The sequence below is a fragment of the Garra rufa genome, chromosome 12 (assembly GCF_049309525.1).
Source record: "Garra rufa chromosome 12, GarRuf1.0, whole genome shotgun sequence".
NCBI classification, from domain to species: Eukaryota; Metazoa; Chordata; class Actinopteri; order Cypriniformes; family Cyprinidae; genus Garra; species Garra rufa.
The window spans coordinates 45,057,292-45,077,920 of NC_133372.1; the positions used below are offsets into that span (position 1 = coordinate 45,057,292).

General features: G+C 34.0%; 1 protein-coding gene across 1 annotated transcript; it reads right to left on the bottom strand.

The window, feature by feature from the left end:
• Positions 1-294: 294 nt before the first annotated feature.
• On the bottom strand, positions 295-20,210 carry ddx27 (DEAD (Asp-Glu-Ala-Asp) box polypeptide 27). Its single transcript, XM_073852020.1, has 21 exons — positions 19,937-20,210; positions 18,278-18,427; positions 18,126-18,185; positions 13,962-14,160; positions 13,826-13,872; positions 13,607-13,690; positions 11,046-11,151; positions 10,766-10,939; positions 8,982-9,132; positions 8,802-8,901; positions 7,690-7,831; positions 6,571-6,724; positions 6,404-6,485; positions 6,140-6,317; positions 4,896-5,002; positions 4,301-4,397; positions 1,798-1,889; positions 1,502-1,625; positions 1,330-1,420; positions 1,175-1,246; positions 295-412 (listed from the first exon to the last, which is right to left on the bottom strand). Exons 1-21 carry the CDS (start codon positions 20,021-20,023, stop codon positions 397-399), a joined length of 2,313 nt encoding a protein of 770 aa, XP_073708121.1. The 5' UTR covers positions 20,024-20,210; the 3' UTR covers positions 295-396.
• Positions 20,211-20,629: the final 419 nt, after the last annotated feature.

Here is a 20,629-nt window from a genome sequence, read left to right on the forward strand (position 1 = left end):
TGCTCCATTTCGTTTTTATGGTGCTAGGGAGTGTTGCTCTCTGCATTATCTTTAAGGTTGGCTGATAAAGGAGTCTCATGTCACAGACACTGATTTATCATTTCATGTGGGCTGTAAAGTGGGTGTCTTTGATATTGTGGGCTCTCTAATAGGCGGTTGGTTGATCTGTAATAGAACCTTCACATCATCTCACTCTGCAGGGATCATTTTGGCTTTAATCAAAGGAAATTAATCTTATTTAAATATTATTTACTCTGCTCTACCACCACAAATGCATGGACATACAGAAGTACAGATTTTTGTTTGTAAAGTTTTATTTGAAGGGATGATGATGATAAAATGATAAAGGGGGTAATGTTACAGCAAAGTTTTGCATCATATACATCAGGCACGGCTTCACTTTCTTCTGTATCTGAAAAGACACATAAGACTTGAGATGTGAGACAGCACAGACATTATGCTTTTTTCCCCAATTAATTCACATCAAGATAGATTAAAATGTACCTTTTTTCCCCACTTGAAATAATTGCAAACATGTTTGAAATCACTTCAGATTACATGCACATTCTACACATAAATATAACAACTATATAAAGTGTTTTATACACACTCTTGTATGTCAGTTTGGAAGAAGTGGTGATTAAAATATTAAAGGATTCATTACCTATTGGAAAGTAGCAATAGAAGAATAAAAGTACAACAAAATGCAAGAATAAAATGAATACATTTTATAAATATAAAAATACATTTCACACTCTTTTTGTACTTATAATAACTTTCATGATGTATTCCATGTTGCTTTATGTAGTCACTACATTTCATTTCAAGTGTGCATTTTTTTTCACTATATGATGCATTTTGTATAGTTTTGCACATCCTTTTCTATTTTACATGAAATTTGAAATGCATTCTACAACTTTAATTTAATTCTGCTTACTTGTACTTACATACACTTATTGCAACATTACATTTTGTATTTATTATTTTCTATTTCAAAGTAATTTGAACGGCTACATAATTCCCAAGTAACGCATTACATATTTTTAGTAAAACAATAAAATCCTCTGTTAAATGAAAGTAATGTCTGATAGTATTAAAAAGTATTTTTTCTGGATGCATGAAAAGTACACGTTTAATGACCGAGTTTTAGGGAGTTGACTGTAATAAATCTTACTTGGCCTTTGACTTGAAGTTTCCTCCTTTCTTGTTTGAAATGCCGAGTCTCTTCCTGTCCTCGAAGGACGGCCTAGACGGAGAAAATCACTGTTAGACTCAGAGACAAGAACGCAAAACCTCGAGCTCTTCAGTACCACATGTAACGGCACACACCCGGCTCTGTACTGCTTCAGAGTTTTCTTGCTGGTGTTCGTGAGCTCCTTATCAAACACAGACTTCTTTTTGCCACCCTTGGCTTTGGCAACTGGAAGAAGAAAGTTTCAAAAGTCAGAATTTGAATCCAAATCTATTTAAATACACATTTTCAAAGTGTTTGTTTGCTGACCTTTCTTCACAGGTTCTTCTTCTTCTGGAATGGCTCTGGCTCTCTTCTGCTTGCGGGAACGTTTGGCTACTCGTTCGGCGTACATCTGAGACTTCAGCACCTCGAACTGAGCTCTCTCCTCCGCCTGGGGTACAAACACAAATGTTAAGCATTTCAATACAAATATGAACATCTGAGGTTTCATACAGTGCTGAACCTCTATGAACAACTATGATTTGTGGACTCAATAGGAGCAAATTTAATTTCAGATTGTACAAAGGCACATCATTTACTGTAAACTGATGAAACGATCTCACCGTTAACACTTTCTTCTTGCCGTCTTTCAGAAACTGCGCGCGTTTTTTCTTTCCTCTCAGAGCCAAATCAAAATCTTGCAGTGCTTTCGTCACTTTAACAAGGAATAAAGAAATGAAAATATAGGATGAGACTTAATGCAAATACACCAACCATTCTTGAAATAGTAGGAATTATTTAAAGGAAAAGTGTCTTCAACTTTCACATTTCTTTTTTGGAAAAAATGAATACTTTTACTCCTCATCAATGCATTAAACCCTTTAAGACCTAAGGGTAAGGCTCAATCCCAATTCTACCCCTTACCCCTACACTTAGCCCTACCCCTCCGTTTGGCGCGTTCACGTGAAGGGGTAGGGGTGTCTCATTTCTCTTTTGGTTGGAGGGGTAGGGGTAAGGGAAAGGGCCAGATAGCCCTCCAAACGAAGATTTTTCAGGACCTCACTTCAAACGAAGGGCTAAGAGAAATTTCCAACATGGCTGCTCACTCGAGCGAGCAGACTCGTAAATATAAGTAATTTTTGCCTTTAATAAGGATTTTGATGACAATGTTTCATTATATGTATATTACCTTCAATCTTGTGTTTGTGTTTATGGTGTTGTTTTGTAAATAAACGTTTGCAAAAAAATCGCTAAAGTTTGCTAGCAGATAGCACTGATTGCACGATATTACAAAATATATTTTTATGTCATATACACTTGACTTCATGTTAGAAACATGAAAGACCAGTGGCACGGCAATTTGCAACGGTGGTGTAGTGGAGGGTGTACGCAAGTATACGGTGTATACACACTTTCACTTTTTAAATCCCCTCTGATGCGCATTATTCAGTAGTGTCCTGCATTCGCCAAAATCATGGCAGTCCACCACATCCAGTCATGTGAATAAATGTAAATATTCGCTAAAAACACCCAATAAAGGCAGTGATGATGCAGTCAGGACCGTGGAGCCGGCTTGCTTTGAAATGTATTTAATGATAGCGCCTAATGCACCTGCGTCCGTTCCGTCTACCGCACCAGTAATTTAAATCAGTACATAATAATAAAAAACGATACCTTACAAATAAAAAGAAGCTGATTTTTACGATCAGAAATTTCTTAAACAAGTGAACCCCTGTAAACATTTTAGTCCAAGGATCCAAAAAACGAACGCGTTCAAATAGAAAGTTGAAAACGAAATTCACAAATTAAGCATATATACTTCTCCAGGCACCACTACACTGATTAGCAATTTGCCGCGCATGTGATAATGCGTTGTTTGTTTTGCTTACGGCCACATGTGAATGAACGGGGCGTACACCTTACATTTGTACTTTTTGAAACATGACAACATTTTGACATCTTGGAATGAGTGATAAACATCTGCGCATGTCCTCTGACATAACATTAGGAGCTAGCGACAACGTATGATGACGTATCACAGTGTTGTAGTGGTGTCCCATTTCTTAGGGGAAATATTTTAGCCCTTCCCCTTTACACTTTGTTTCAAGGGACAAGGGGAAGGGGCGAGGGGTAGAAAATAGAATTGGGATTGGGCCTAAAACAGGTCATTTTCACATGTTTTGTTTCTTTGACTGTATAATTCTAACTGGATGTGAAAAAAGTACAGTTATTGACCATTTATATTGTGTGGTGAGTTTGTAAACAGAATTTAATCACACACACACACAAAATAAATTCTGGTTTTGTATGTATAAAAAAGAAAAAGACAAATCATGATCAAAATAATCCAACACTTCAAAATTAAACTATTTTACATACATACAAGGATTTTCATGACACTGGGTTGCAGAGTTTTTATTCAGGAGGCTTTTTGGTTCATACACGCTCACATTTGCATATGCATACCATAATATGCATTCCATAAAAGTAGGAATTCAGTTTATATATGGCTGGTTTTACCCAACAGCCATAAGTGAACTGAATTCCTACTTTTAGGTTTGCTTTTTTCCATAGATATCCTTTTGAAAGAAAGGATTCAAAATTGACTTTTAAAGGATGGACTGAGCACATTATTGTAATGAAATGCACAAGTCACTTTAATATTGGTGTGTTTTTTTTTGTATATAAATATTTACAATAAAGGTAGTCAATGACAATAAAGGTATGATGCATACACCCATACATTTACATGCATGGACTCATTTTAGCGATGCACACACTATATGTGGAAAAGTCTCATTCAGGCTGCTCCCAAGTCTTATCAAAAATCATCAAAATGACTCATCCTTTGCTGTGTTTTTGTTAGTTTTATTTGTTATTTTATGCAATCCAAAACTCTGCTCTCCCCATCTCTCCATTCAAATTCTTCCTTGCACAATTACTGTAATATACCATATATTTCCCGAAAAGTTGTCTGCTGTCAGAAGCAATTTGAATTTTTTTGATAGTGCACATGGTTGAAGAGTTATGATAGCATGAATACAGCTTTTTCAGTTGGTTTAAAAGAGTTAAAGTGATCAACAGTGTCAGTAAAGTTTTTCATAAAAGATCACAACTTCAACTCACTGCGTTCTTTCTTTCTCTCCTCATGCGTTTGGAACCACGTCCTGGGTGCCTCTTTTTCGTCTGCGCTCTGCGATAACCTCTTCTGAGCTAAACTGATCTGGAACCAGACAAAGATGAAACACATACTGTTACGCCCCATGGCTCAAAAGGACGTAACAAAGACAGGGACACACACAAAAGTGCCAAAAATATACGAAATTTATTAACAAAAGAGAACTATACAAAAAAAAAAAACGATGTAACATGAGATTATCAGGAATCAGTGGTGTAAAGTTAGGTGAATGCATGAAGTGTGATGGACTGTAGTAATGTGGGATGCAAAAGCATAAACAGAAAACAAACGGAGCAAAGTCCAAAATGCAGCCGCGCCCGCAGTCAATTTTCATAAGGCCCTTTTTAAGAGAAGAGACCGGAAACCAACAGCAGGTGTCCTCGATAAGCACGCCCACCACAAGCTCCTTTGGAAGGCAGCACAATTCCAGTTCAACTCAGGGATGACGCACATAGGTCGTCACAATACAGTTTAGCACAAGAGTCATAGTGTGTCCGATCATACAATAATGTGAGTGAATATTTCAAACTACGAGAGTCAGACCTGCGCTTCGGAATGAGCCATTGCCTTTTCCTCCATCTCCAAGCGTAACACGGCGTACACGTCCTTCTCCAGCTTCTCAATCAGATCCCGAAACTTCAGGATGACCTCTGAGAGATGTCCAGAAACACACTTAATTAACATCTTCACTGATCTTCATCTTTTTTAAATCATTGTGTTTTTACCAGACAAATGTAAGACTTTTGTAAATGACTTTTAATCTACTTTCTGAGATCACCACAAAAAAAGTGATACTCTTCCTAACTAATTTTGTCTTAATTTTGTTTTTCTTTGAGAAGCAAAATTACATGAAGTCTTTTTTTATAAGGAATTGTTCAAAATGATACCAAAATACCAGCCAATAGTCAGAAAAAACAATGTAATGCAAAGGGAAACAAATGTTCACTCCCCACTTCATTTGTTAGATTTCTAAATAAAGACAGACAATTTTGCATCTCAAGTAAATGTATGTTGATTTAAGGAACATCTGTGACCCTGGACCACAAAACCAGTCTTAAGTAGCATGGGTATATTTATAGCCAAAAACACATCGTATGGGTCAAAATTATTGATTTTTCTTTTATGGCAAAAATTATTAGGATATTAAGTACAGATTATATTCCGTTAATATATTTTGCACATTTCCTACTGTAAATATATCGAAACGTAATTTTTAATTAGTAATATGCATTGCTAAGAACTTCATTTGGACAACTTTAAAATTTCCGCAATATTTTGATTTTTTGTTTTTGCAGCCTCAGATTACAGATTTTTCAAATAGTTGTATCTTGGCCAAATATTGGCCTATCCTAACAAACCATACATCAATGGAAAGCTTATGCATTCAGCTTTGACGTATAAATATTTTTTAATTTTCCAAATCCATTTTAAAAGATTCTGTCTGGTTTTGTGGCCCTGGGTCACATCTGAATTGGAAAAAAAAGACAACGACAAAAATACTGAAAAATACATACATTTTTAGCAATGAATGCATCATTTAGTGCCATAACTTTATGAATTTAAAATGTCTGGCTTTGATTTATTACTTTTAAGGCTCTAACCTGTGGACTAACTAATTAAAACATTAAAACCTTTTTAAGACCAGCAGAATCCCTAGATTTAGACAGATGTGCTAAAAAATATTTCAGACAGTTTTATGCATCTTTTTAACAGATTAATTAAAAATAACCAACTCAAAAGATTAGTCAAGATTAGTTTTTACTCAAGAAAAGAGCAAACATCTTTACCTTGAGGAATGACACGTGCTTTGACGGTTGTTTTGGCTTTTTTAACGATCTCTTTCAGCATCTTCCTTTCAGTCTCACCCACGAGAGACACGGATCTGCCCACTTTCCCTGCGCGAGCCGTTCGGCCGACCCTGTGCACGTAATGCTTCACTGTGTTGGGCATGGTGAAGTTTATCACCTGCAAACACACATGCATTCAGACACTGTTTTTGATGCTTGTGGTACACTAACACAGACATTACGTTCAGACTGATGAGAACTCACAGTTTTCACTCCGTCTATATCCAGACCTCTGGCAGCCACATCTGTGGCCACTAAAATATCAATCTGTTCGTCCTTGAAACGCCTGAAACACAAAGACACCTTTCATGTGGCAACTTATCAAGGTCAAATATTTGTGTTTTATTACTGAATGAAGCTTTTCACTGCACCTCAGACTTTCCAATCTCTGCGTCTGCGATAGGTTTCCGTGAAGCTCGCCGACCTTTAACCCCATCAAGCCCAGCAGGATGTGCATGCGGTGAGCCTGCTTCTTCGTCTGAGTGAAGACCATCACGTGATCCTGAAATGTTCTGGTCAAGAGAGCTGCGAACAAAGGACAGTAACTGGATTTAATACATGTTTCAGAACAATCTGGACTCTTAAAAACAGTAGAGAGAATTTTTTTTAAATATCTAATTTTTGTTCAGAATCAAAGCCAGTATTACATGCATGCTTCATGAATATAGAATTTCAGAATGCACTGCCATTGCCAATGGTTATTGTTGAAATCTAAATATATTAAAAATAGTTTTTTTTTTACTTTAAATCTAAATTTTATATAAGAACTTGGTTAATGAACTAAGATAGTTAAGTACTAAAATGACTAAAACAGAAAGAGTAAAAGTAATAAAAGCTAAAGAGAAATATATAAATGTGTTAAAAGGCAAAAACACAAAATTATAAACAATTTAAAAAAATTATAAACATTATATATTATAAAAACAAAAATGTAAAATAGTATAAATAAATATGATTAATAAAATATCTTTCTTCAAATATAGAGGACAGTTTCAATGGAAAGGTACATTACAAATATATTTTAATATTTTTTATTTGATTAAAGCGAGACACTGCAGGGTCACTAGGGTAAAAAATAACTAATAGTTATTGTTTTACCCAGTCGATTGATGACATTGATAATTGCAAAAAAAATTTGTATTACAAGTTTTCTAAAATGTTAGGTTTAAATATGCAAATAAGGCATTATTTAATGAAATATGCACTAATTTGCATACATTTCTAGTACAAAAATCTAAACACTGGATGAAGTCAGTTTTAAAATTCTTATTATTAGAGTCAAATGTTTTAACGAAGGGAATTTTGGGTATCCAATTGTCTGATGAATACTGACGATATTTTTTTTTTCCAATTTAGGGGGAAATAAAATTAACAACTAGATAAAGTGCTGTAAAAGAAACACTTAAAGGGGTCTTTTGGATATTTTCTTTCCACTAGTCTGAAAAAAAAGAAAATTATGAAAAACCAAAAACCCCAAAATGCAGACTAACCTGCGACTATAGCCTCTCTGTCTCCTTCTTTGTTTGGTCTGATTCTCACAAATTCTTGTCTGAGATATGGAGCAACATCTGTATTACTGTTCACAAAGATCCTCACAGGCTGCTTCAGCGAAACAGAGGCCAGATCCTTCACCTGAAGGGGGAAAAAAAACAATATAGATGTGGCATTTTAACAATTATAGGCAAAAATAATGTCATATATGGCACACAATTCAAGTTATGGCTAATAATGTTTTGTCTAAAACCTATATTGTGCAAACTTTAGAAATATCTGCCTAATCAACCCAATGCCAATAGATAAAACAGCAAGAACTGTCTGATATTGATATGATCACTAGTGCATTCAGAGTTTGGAACCGATGGATTTGTTTTGAGTTATATAGCAAGAGTTTGCAAAAAATGTAATATTAATGGCTGTATTTAATATATTTGATTTATTTTGATGATTTTATTCATTTATTCTGATTGACTTATTTATTATCTGATATGGTCACTGGTACATCCACTGTTTTGAACTTGTTTTATTCTTTCTTTTTTGAAAGAGATTAATACTTTTATTGACCAAGGATGTGTTAAATGAATAAAAAGTGATAGCATAGATTTAAATTGTTAGAAAAGACTTATATTTTGAATAAATGTTGTTCTTGTTCTGATTCCAACATTTATCATTCTTATAATAAATCAGCATATTAGAATGATTTCTGAAGGATCATGTGACACTGAAGACTGGAGTAACAGCAGATGAAAATTCAGCTTTGCATAACAGAAATAAACTATACTTTGAAGTATATTAAAATAAAAAAAAACATTATTTTTTCATATTGTAATAACATTTTGCAGCATTACTGTTTTTTTTTTTTTTTTTTCAATCAAACAAATGCATCTTTGATGAGCATAATTGACTAATTTTAAAAGTCTCTCTGATCCCAAACTTGAGCGGTAGTGCATATTACATATTTTAAATCTATTTTATTTATTAATTTTGATGCATTTGTTAATATACTATTATTCACCCTATTACTTGCACACATAAAGCATCCTTACACATTGACTGAACTCAAATGAAATGAAGTTGAAGTAAAGCTGAAGATCAGCAGCCTCACCTCCTCAGACATGGTGGCTGAGAACAGCATGGTCTGTCTCTGATAGGAGCACATCCTGATGATCTCCTTCATCTGCTCCTCAAAGTACTCGTCCAACATCCTGAGTCAGAGACACACATCTAAACAACAGGCCAAACCATGCATGAGTCTCAGCTGGAGCGCTATAGGTTTCGCTCTCACCTGTCAGCCTCGTCCAGGATGAGGATCTCGATCTGACTGAGCTCGAACGATGGCGTGTTGTGCAAGTGATCGATCAGACGTCCCGGTGTGGCAATCAGGACGTCTGGTCCCGCTCTCAGAGCCGCCTCCTGAGACTTCAGGTCCAACCCACCTGACAAGAGTGTCACAAAACATGTCACAACACTTCCTGCCTTCATTTCTAACAGTATATCCATTGCTTCATTCTATTTCAAAAACTACAAATGCCTTAGATGCAATGACAAAGAAATCTCAAAAAAAGAGAAAATTAAAGCAACACTCTTTGCCACTCCTTACATGTGCTGATATTTTTAACTAAAACTATTTAAAACATTAAAAAAACAAAAAAAACAAAGCTGAAATAAAATAAAATGTAATATAAATTATTAGATGAAAATCTAAAAAAAAAAAAAAAAAAAATGCTGCCTTGGTAACTAACTGGAATTAAATAAGTACAGGTTAAAGTACTAAAATTACTAAACAAAAAATTGAATAAGAAAATAATAATAATAATAATATTATTTATATATATATATATATATATATATATATAACAATGGCAAAAGCACAATTACTAATACTTTACAAATAAAACATTTAAAACTGCTTAAAAATAAATCTAAAACAAATTAATTTTTGGTGAAGAAATTAATTAAAATGTTCACTTGGCAGAAAAAGAAAAATAGAAATATGTAAAAAAACACTAATGTATATGTATATGTATATATATATGTATATGTATATATATATATATGTATATATATATATATATATATATATATATATACATAGGGCAAAAGCACAATTACTAATATACGAATACTTTACAAATAAAACATTTAGAACGGTTTAAAAAAAATAAATCAAACAAATTATTAGATGAAGAACTTAATAAGAATGTTCACTTGGCAACTAAAGTCAGATGTATTTTTTTATTAAGCCAAATAGAAATATAAATATATATATATATATATATAATATAAAAAATAAATACAAATAAAAATGTGATGAAAATTACAAAAGCACAGTACAGAATGGCTGAAACCTAACATAAAATAAATAAGTTTTAAATTAAGTATTAAAGTTACTAAAATAAATACATTTAAAAATAAAAAATATATTAAAAAAAGACAAACACAATTTTATGTTTTTATTTTTAACTAAAACTATAAACTATCTTCTAAAAAAAAACAAAATTGAAATAAAATAAATATAATATAATATAAGTTATATATGATATATAATATATTAGATGAAAAACTTTAAATAAATGCTGCCTTGGTAACTAAATGAAATGAAATAAGTACAGGTTAAAGTACAAAATTTAAGAAAATAAAAATATGTAAATAATAATAATAATAATATGTATTTAATTAAATATAAATGTAAATGACAAAAGCACATAAAAATTACTAATAATTTAAAACCAAAACACATAATCGTTAAAAAATAAATAAATCTAAAACAAAAAAATGAAGCCAATCAGAAATATTAGAAAAAGAAAAAAAAAATTACATAAAAAAATAAAAACGCAAATGTAAAATGTGACGAAAATGACAACGGAATTACTAAAATAAATTTAGGATAAAGTACTAAAATTACTAGACTAATAACAAATAAACTTTTAAGATTATTAGAAAAAACAAATAAATACAAATTATAAAAGCATAATTTTATATGAAATTGCTATATTATATGCTTTTGTTCAAATATAAGGCTAATTCAAAATATGAATAAATACTATAGTAATTAAATAATGCTCTTACCCACTGCCAGGCACGTGTTGATGTTGGTGAACTGTGCCAGCTGGCGGGCGACGGTGTGCACCTGGATGCCCAGCTCTCTGGTCGGCACCAGAACCAGCACACGCGTCACCTGCGTCTCTCTCGGCTTGTAGATCAGACGCTCCAGGACGGGCAACATAAAAGCCGCCGTCTTACCTGCGCCACACAACAGACCAAACACAGAGAGTCATCTAAACGTGTCACATTCATTTGAAAACTCAGCTTCTCATTCATTAAATCACAAAGTAATATTCATACTCACCGGTTCCAGTGGCGGCACAAGCACAGATGTCTTTTCCCAGCAGCCCCACAGGGACGCAGGCTTTCTGAATAGGAGTGGGCTGCTTAAACCCCATAGTAGTGATGGCCTGAACACAAAGAAAACAAACACATATTGGCTTCAAACTCTTCAGAAACACTATGCATCCCCTACTGAAGGCCCATGTTATATCATATGGTACAATGTTTAATGCAGCTGGATGCAAATTATGTTTCTCAGATGAGAACAGACCATTAAAACATTAACAATGTAATGTAAAAGTGGTCCGTTTTTTCCATTTACACCACATGCATGTGTATTCATCTCAAGAAAGTCTCCTAGTAATTGTCTTTAATTGTCAGTAATTATTTACATTGCAGTCTAAACCAACATTACTGAGTCAAAAATGTCAGGAATAGGGGTGCAACGGATCGCAGATGATCCGTGATCCGTACGGACCGGACCCCACGGTTCGGTACGCATGTGGTTCGCGGATTAACTGTTAAATTGAACCTTCATAGAGTAAAAGTGTATAGTTTGTATATGTTTTGTCTTGCCAATTTAACCATTCAAACTACTTAAACTGCTGCAGCAAAAGAGAACACGCGCGCTGTTTCTTTCTTTTTTTCCCGTTGCCGCACATACCTGAAGCGAGCACGCGCACAGAGAGAGAGAGACGCGCGATTCAAACTGCGTGATTCACAGATTGATTGCTCTTTAAAACTTCTCTTAACATACATACAAAGTTATGTTTAATAACCGTTTTGGTATTCTGGTAAACACAGTCGGTTATGTCTTCAGTAAACCGAAACAGCTAAGAAAGATGCGTGCCAGTAGAGACGTGCATTAGGCCTTAAAGACACAGCGTCCTATTTATACCTGCAGTGAGAAGCACTAGTTATTTTACAATTAAATATTAAATTTCTGCACCTGAATACTAGTGTTATTGATTTTATTAGTAACTTTATGTTGTATTCATCTACACTTGTCATTTTTGTAATTGACTTTATTAGTTCAGCTAGTAGTTTTTGCTGTGGATTAGAAGTACTTAAAGTTAGCATTCAGTAAAAAAAAAAAAAAAATTGTTTTGTTTGTTTTTTGCTGATCCGAAAAATGATCCGATCCGTGACTCCAAATCCGTGATATGATCCGAACCGTGAGTTTTGTGATCCGTTGCACCACTAGTCAGGAATGATTGAAAGACACTCAAAAATGATCACAAACATTACATGATTATTATATATTCGTGCATATATATTGCCACAAGTTTGGGATCAATAAGATTTTTAATGTTTAAAAAAAAAGTCTCTTTTGTTTAAAGTTTTATTTTAACATACTTTAATATAATATAATATAATCTCTGTGACACAAAGCAAATACTCCAGTCTTCAGTGTCACATGATCCTTCAGAAATCATTAGTCATAGTTTTATTATCAATGTTGGAAACAGTTGTGCTGCTTAATATTTTTTTGGAACCTTTTTCAGAATTCTGTGACGAATAAAAAGTTAAAAAGAACAACATTTTTTCAAAATAGAAATATTTTCTAACAATGTAAGTCATTACTATCACTTTTTATCAATCCTTGCTGAATAACAGTATATTGTTTTTTTTTTTAGAAGAATGAAAAAATCCCAAAAAGCACTGACCCCAAACTTTGAATGTGGTATTTATTGTTACATAAGTTTTTATATTTAAATAAATGTAAAATATATGTTAAATAAATTCTTTGTTTTTTACGTTTTATTTATCAAAGAATTCTGAAAAAAGTATCACAGGTTCCAACAAAATAATAAATCAGCATATTAGAATAATTTCTGAAGGATCATGTGACACTGAATACTGGAGTAATGATGCTGAAAATTCAGCTTTGCATCACAGAAATAAATTATATAAGTATATTACAATAGAAAACCACATTAACATTTCACAATATTACAATATTTTCTATATTTTTAATCAAATAAACAGCCTTGATGAGCAGAAAAGTCTCCTTTAAAAAGCATTAAAATCTTACTGATCCCAAAAGTTTGAGGTTGGTATTTTGTAATGTTTGGTTATCAAGGCTGCATATTTGATCAAAAATAAAAACAGTAAAATTGTGAAATTGTGAAATGTTTTCAATGTGCATATACTAAATGTAAAAAGTAACTTATTGCTGTAAACAAAGCTGAATTTTTAGCATCATTACTTCAGAATTCAGAAATAATTCTAATACGCCAATTTGCTGCTCAAGAAACATTTCTGATTATTATGTTGAAAATAGCTGTGCTGCCCAATATTTTTGTGGAAACTGTTATACATTTTAATTGTCAGCATTTATTAAACAGCATTGATTTGAAATAGAAGTCTTTTCTGTCACTTTTGATCAATTTAATGCATCCTTTATTTAAAAAATAAATAAATATCTGACCCCAAACTTTTGAAATATTAATGTACTGAAATGCTGGTTACTTTCAGTACATAAAAAGGTAATTTAAGAGCAAAGAAATAAACATGATACAAAGAACGTAAAAGTCTGAACAACATCAAGTTTTATTTATGATGAATGTAATGCAAGTCTACCTTCAGTAAAGGCCTGGACAGATTCATATCCTGGAAGGTGAGGCTCTCATCATACTGTGAGGCGTCTTCGAAAAACTCTTCAGGCTGGAAGGGAGAGAAAGCAGGAGTAAAACACTGATCCATAATTTATCATCATCACAAACACACTTAAATATAACAGAGAGAATCCGTTTTATCATTAACAACAGTAGCATGTCAAGAAAACTGATCCATACTCACAGCAACGGCTTTCCTCTTTCCTTTCTTCTGTTTTTCTCTCAAAGTGTCTAGAAGAAAAAAAGCGAATATGAAATATCAAATCTGTTCATAGAAAACAATAATAAAGGGTGTTTTAAATGACGGTTAACACACACACCTGCTTTTTTGAGCACCTCTTCATCACCTGATGAGAACTCCTCTTCATCCACCTCTTCATCATTATCATCATCATTATCTCCACCTGATTCTTTATCATTGTCATTTTCATCTTCTTCGTCATCCTCTTCATCATCATTGTCGCTTTCCAGTTTAGAGGCTGAAGTTTCTGTTTTCTTGGTTTCTTTTTGATTTTTTTCCTGCAAACAAAAAATGTCAGTAAAACACGTTTTAATTCCATTTAATTTTTATTTTTAACACACAACCATGCACATACAATAAACTGCACGTAAAATAAAAATCAGCATATGAATAACAAAATAAAACATTTTAAAAGATATTTCGTGGTCAAAACTTTTGGAAAAATCTTTTATGTTTTTGAAGGAAGACTGCATTTAGGAGGAGGAGGAAAGGAAAGGAGGTGAAGTTGTTTCTACATAGTTCTTTTAAACTGTGAAATGCTTCTGAAGTGAAACTAAATCTGGATAATGTTTATCATAAAAAACAAATACATTTAAAATAGAAATACTGTGAAATATTTGTACAGTTTAAAATAACTTTGCTATATAAATATATTGTAAAAAATTCTGTGATCATGCTGAATTTTCAGCATCATCGCTGCAGTCTTCAGTGTCACATGATCCTTCAGAAATCATTAAAGAGGCGTCAAAAAACGTGTCTAAACTACAAAAAAACTTCTTATAAACAAAAAAAAATCTGCATTTATTTGATCAAAGACACAGTATAATCAGTTATACTGTTACATATTACAATGCAGAATAACTTTTCCATTTAAAGGGGTCCTGTTATGCTCTTTTACAAAGTCTTTATTTAGTTTTTGGGTGCACTTGAACAGCGGTTCCCACCTGGGGGGGTCGCGACCCACTAGGGGGCCTCAGTGATCCTCCAGGGGAGCCACGAGATTTCTTAAAAAAAGGTTAACTAATTTAAGCAAATTTACACTGAAGTTGTAAAGAATGTCTGAAGTAAAGAATTCAGGAGCTTTAAATCTGTGTGTGTGTGTATATATACAGGTCCTTCTCAAAAAATTTGCATATTGTGATAAAGTTGATTATTTTCTGTAATGTACTGATAAACATTAGACTTTCATATATTTTAGATTCATTACACACAACTGAAGTAGTTCAAGTCTTTTATTGTTTAAATATTGATGATTTTGGCATACAGCTCATGAAAACCCAAAATTCCTATCTAAAAAAATTTGCATATCATGAAAAGGTTCTCTAAACGAGCTATTAACCTAATCATCTGAATCAACTAAATAACTCTAAACACCTGCAAAAGATTCCTGAGGCTTTTAAAAACTCCCAGCCTGGTTCATTACTCAAAACCGCAATCATGGGTAAGACTGCCGACCTGACTGCTGTCCAGAAGGCCATCATTGACACCCTCAAGCAAGAGGGTAAGACACAGAAAGAAATTTCTGAACGAATAGGCTGTTCCCAGAGTGCTGTATCAAGGCACCTCAGTGGGAAGTCTGTGGGAAGGAAAAAGTGTGGCAGAAAACGCTGCACAACGAGAAGAGGTGACCGGACCCTGAGGAAGATTGTGGAGAAGGACCGATTCCAGACCTTGGGGGACCTGCGGAAGCAGTGGACTGAGTCTGGAGTTGAAACATCCAGAGCCACCGTGTACAGGCGCCAGGTCAAGCCACTTTTGAACCAGAAACAGCGGCAGAAGCGCCTGACCTGGGATACAGAGAAGCAGCACTGGACTGTTCAAGGTGCCAGAGTCTGGAGGAAGACTGGGGAGAGGGAAATGCCAAAATGCCTGAAGTCCAGTGTCAAGTACCCACAGTCAGTGATGGTCTGGGGTGCCATGTCAGCTGCTGGTGTTGGTCCACTGTGTTTTATCAAGGGCAGGGTCAATGCAGCTAGCTATCAGGAGATTTTGGAGCACTTCATGCTTCCATCTGCTGAAAAGCTTTATGGAGATGAAGATTTCATTTTTCAGCACGACCTGGCACCTGCTCACAGTGCCAAAACCACTGGTAAATGGTTTACTGACCATGGTATTACTGTGCTCAATTGTCCTGCCAACTCTCCTGACCTGAACCCCATAGAGAATCTGTGGGATATTGTGAAGAGAAAGTTGAGAGACGCAAGACCCAACACTCTGGATGAGCTTAAGGCCGCTATCGAAGCATCCTGGGCCTCCATAACACCTCAGCAGTGCCACAGGCTGATTGCCTCCATGCCACGCCGCATTGAAGCAGTCATTTCTGCAAAAGGATTCCCGACCAAGTATTGAGTGCATAACTGAACATAATTATTTGAAGGTTGACTTTTTTTTTTGTATTAAAAACACTTTTCTTTTATTGGTCGGATGAAATATGCTAATTTTTTGAGATAGGAATTTTGGGTTTTCATGAGCTGTATGCCAAAATCATCAATATTAAAACAATAAAAGGCTTGAACTACTTCAGTTGTGTGTAATGAATCTAAAATATATGAAAGTCTAATGTTTATCAGTACATTACAGAAAATAATTAACTTTATCACAATATGCTAATTTTTTGAGAAGGACCTGTATATATATTTTCTTTAAAGATAGGTATATTTAAAGTTTTAATTTAAAGTTTGTTTGAATTTTGAGTTTTTTATAGCATGCAGTAGAAGAATAAGGCAAAACAGATGTTTTGGTTAATAAAAAAGGTTTAAAAATAAATAATTTTCTCTTTACTGTGGAAGTACAGTATAAGAGGACATGTTAGACATAGGGGGGCCTTGCAAAATTGACCGGAGAAGGAGGGGGGCCCCGGGGTAAAAAAAAAAAAAAAGGTTGGGAACCCCTGCACTAGAACATGCTCTCATGCTTGGTGGCTCAAAACACGCATTATTTTTTACCTAATTAAAGTAGCCTCACTAAAGAAGGCTTTTACTGAGCCTTTCATCTCCCTTTGGTGTGGACTTTGAGATTTGTACACCTTTGTAGAGGTTTTTTTTAATGCCCAAACGTAAAAATAAAATCCCTGATTTTTTCACAAAAAATCCGATTTACGATTTAAATCGATTTTTTCCCCCCTACTTCTTTTAGCATGTAAAGAAACCCCAGCTTTTCCACAATATATATATGGGCACCATATATTTTGCAATATACATTGCAACTGCATCAGTGATCGCTTTCCACCAGGCCCCATTCTTATCATACCAGACACAGTAAATATTTGTAAGACAAATAATTGAGATATATTGCCGTGCTTTTCTCTCGCACTTATATCGTAACAAAAATATACAATTTTGAACACAGAAATATTAAATGATTTAAAAAACTGAAACGATCTGCCAGCAGGTGGTGGTAAGACACTGATTTAATTACTGAATCATTTCATTCATTTGATTCGTTTGAACGGATGGTTCATTCAAGAATAAAGCAAGTGACTCTTTATGAATGGGAAATTGAATCATTTCACTAGATTCGTTTAAAAACACACGTTCATTCATAAACGAAACACCGCTGTTTGAGTGGAGATGTGCAGCGGCTCAGCTGTGACTTGTTTCAGACCACTTTTGACGAAGAAATAGAGCAAAATCAGGCAATAGTGTTATAGTCAGACAATGTAAGTCACTTAATAATAACTTCTTGTTTATTTAACTGTTGTAATAAATCAATATCTCGTTTACAAACTCCCTTAAAAATGATTAAAAGCTGTCACTCATCTTAGTTCGCAATCTCACAAAGCTCTATTATAAGAAACGAAGCTACTGCCCATTCAGTCTCTTATTTACACTCGAGATACATTTGTCAACATGCAAAACACATAGAAACCTTTGAAGCTCCACTCAGCGCAAATACAAATATGCTGGTCGGGTCAGTCGCACATGGGGCTCCTAAATATTTTTTCATAGTCGCACGTAGTAGTTTCTTTTTGCCCTTGAACGGCAGGTCGGCATGGCCCCTTTAGTGACTCGCGTTATTTTACCAGAACGCGTTGTTTTCCGTTCTGAATACATATATATTTTTTTTTTATTTAAAAAAATCGCGATACCTCGTTTTAATAAAAAATGTAATCGTCTTAAAACGTAACTTAATCGAATTAATTGAAAGAATGGCCCAGCCCTACATACACACCACACACTGGCTAAAATTCAAAAAGTGAAAAAGCATAATATGACCCCTTTAAATGCTGCACACATGGTCTTACCTCAATTTTGCGCTTTTTCCGCACTTTCTCGATCTTTTCGTCCAAAGTAGTAGGTGCTTTCTGGAAATCCATAAGGAGGGAAGATTATTCAACAAGACTAACATTCAACAGCCCACTACATTGCAAAACTCTGATGTGAGAATCCCACTGACCCTCTTTTTGAGCTGCGCCATCACGTCTGCCATGGCCCAGTCCTCGCTGTACAACCCGTCCCGCTCGCCGAACTCGAAATCAGCGCTGAAGTCTCCATCTTTGCGGCCCTTCAGAGCACGTTTCTCCTTACTCAACACAATGGGCTGGTCCTGATGATACACAACATCATCTCACTATAACACCCTTACAATGGTGCAGTGCTGCCATCAGATGGTAATACTATAGTAATTTAATACACTTTTAATATACCAAAAAACTTAATACAATATTCACGTGCCATGGTATTTAGTATTTACAAGAAAACCATGGTTCATATTCAACAATAGAAATATCATATGTCCACAAAACTATAGTAGCACCACGTTTAGGGGGAAAATAAATAGTACAAATGTACACTCTGGTCAAAATTTTGGACAAGAAGTGTCTTCTGCTTGCCAAGCCTGCATTTATCTGATCCAAAGTAAAATTTTGAACATTGGTACTATTTAAAAAAAATTGCTTACTATTTCAATACATTTTAAAATGTAATTTATTCTTGCGATTTCAAAGCTGAATTTTACAGCACCATTACTCCAGGCACATGATCCTTCAGAAATCAGTCCATAAATATTTTGATTTGCTGCTCTTTTTTTTTTTTATGATTATTATGTTGAATTTTTCAGGTTTATTTGATTGAAAGCTCAAAAGAACAGCATTTATCTGAAATAGAATTCTTTTCTAACATGACAAATGTCTTTATCATCTTTTGATCCATTTAAAGAATTCTTGATGAATAAAATTATTAATTTCTTAGTAAAAATGTATTCTGACTGACGTTTTGAATGGTATATTGCATAATATTACAATGTTTTTATTTCAGATAAATGCTGATCTTTAGATCTTTCTATGCATCAAAGAATCCTGAGCAATTACTGTTTTTAACATTGATAATAATAATAATAAAAAAAAATGTGAATGATTTCTGAAGTATCATGTGACACGGATGACTGGCATAATGAGGCTGAATTTTTTAAATAGTAATAAAAACATTTCATAATATTACTGTTTTTGCTGTTATTTGGTTATTCGCAGGCTTGGTGAGCAGAAGAGACTTCTTTAAAATCTTAAAAATCTTACTGTCTAAAAACTTTTGACTGATAGTGTACATGAATGATTACCATAGTCATATACCATGGTACATTTACACTGTAACTCCCAAACCACTATACTATTGTATAATGGTATGTCAATAAAACTCCATGTAAGTGTGTGTTAAAAACATGGTATCACTGTGGTACAGGTCCAAAAACAGTATTACCATGGTATGCAAAACATAAAATTACCATAGTATGAAGCTTAACACACAATATAACTATGGAATATCACTAGATAACATAATATTAGCATAATGTACATCACAAAACGTGGTATTACCATAGTATGAGACTTAAAACATAGTACCAGGACATCACCAGATAACACAGTATCATCATGTTACACATTAAAAACATGGTATTAGCATAGCATGATGTTAAAAAACAGTACTACCGTTGCGCATTCCCACACAGCATAAGATTAACATAGTATTTCACACCTCAAAACATGGTATTACCATGGTACATCCCTAAACAAGCATGGTGACACTATGATAGTTTCTCTGAAGTGTAAACTGAACTTACAGCTTCATCGTCAGACCCTGAGTCCGGCTCCTCAGGCACTTCATCGTTATCCTCAATAGTTCTGATCAGATCCAGATCTGAAAACATGTTTGTGCTGCAGCCACAAAATAAAGTTCACAGACTCGCTATTAATAACTATTAATAATTACTATATATAGTGTATATCTTCACTTATACATCTATAAATATATCAGAAACATAAAACTGTGTCCATTTGACACACTAACAACGCTAAAAACTCATGTACACACGTGTGTTGCTGAAGCAGCGGAACTGCGTCATTCTCACGCGGCTCTTACTCAGCGGCTGCGGCGGCCTCAGCAAACCACACTGACACCTACAGGCGCGGAGGACAGTACTTGGCGGATGGCTTGTTTTCTTAGATAAATCTCTGTCAAATGGAAAATTTAGCTCAAGATGAAACCCTGAAATCAATCTCTGAGCGCAAAATATGGTGTAAATAATGTTGGTCACAGCAGTTCTTTCAGAGAAAACATTTTGATAGTGTTTGGACTTCCAGGCCTTATTTTACAAGCTATAAATAAATAAATAAATAAATATATATATATATATATATATATATATATATATATATATATAATTAAATTTGAAATAATACCAGCACTACTAGTAGTAGTAACAATAAATACAATATTGTAAAAAATATCTTAAAACAAAACAAAACAGAAAGTC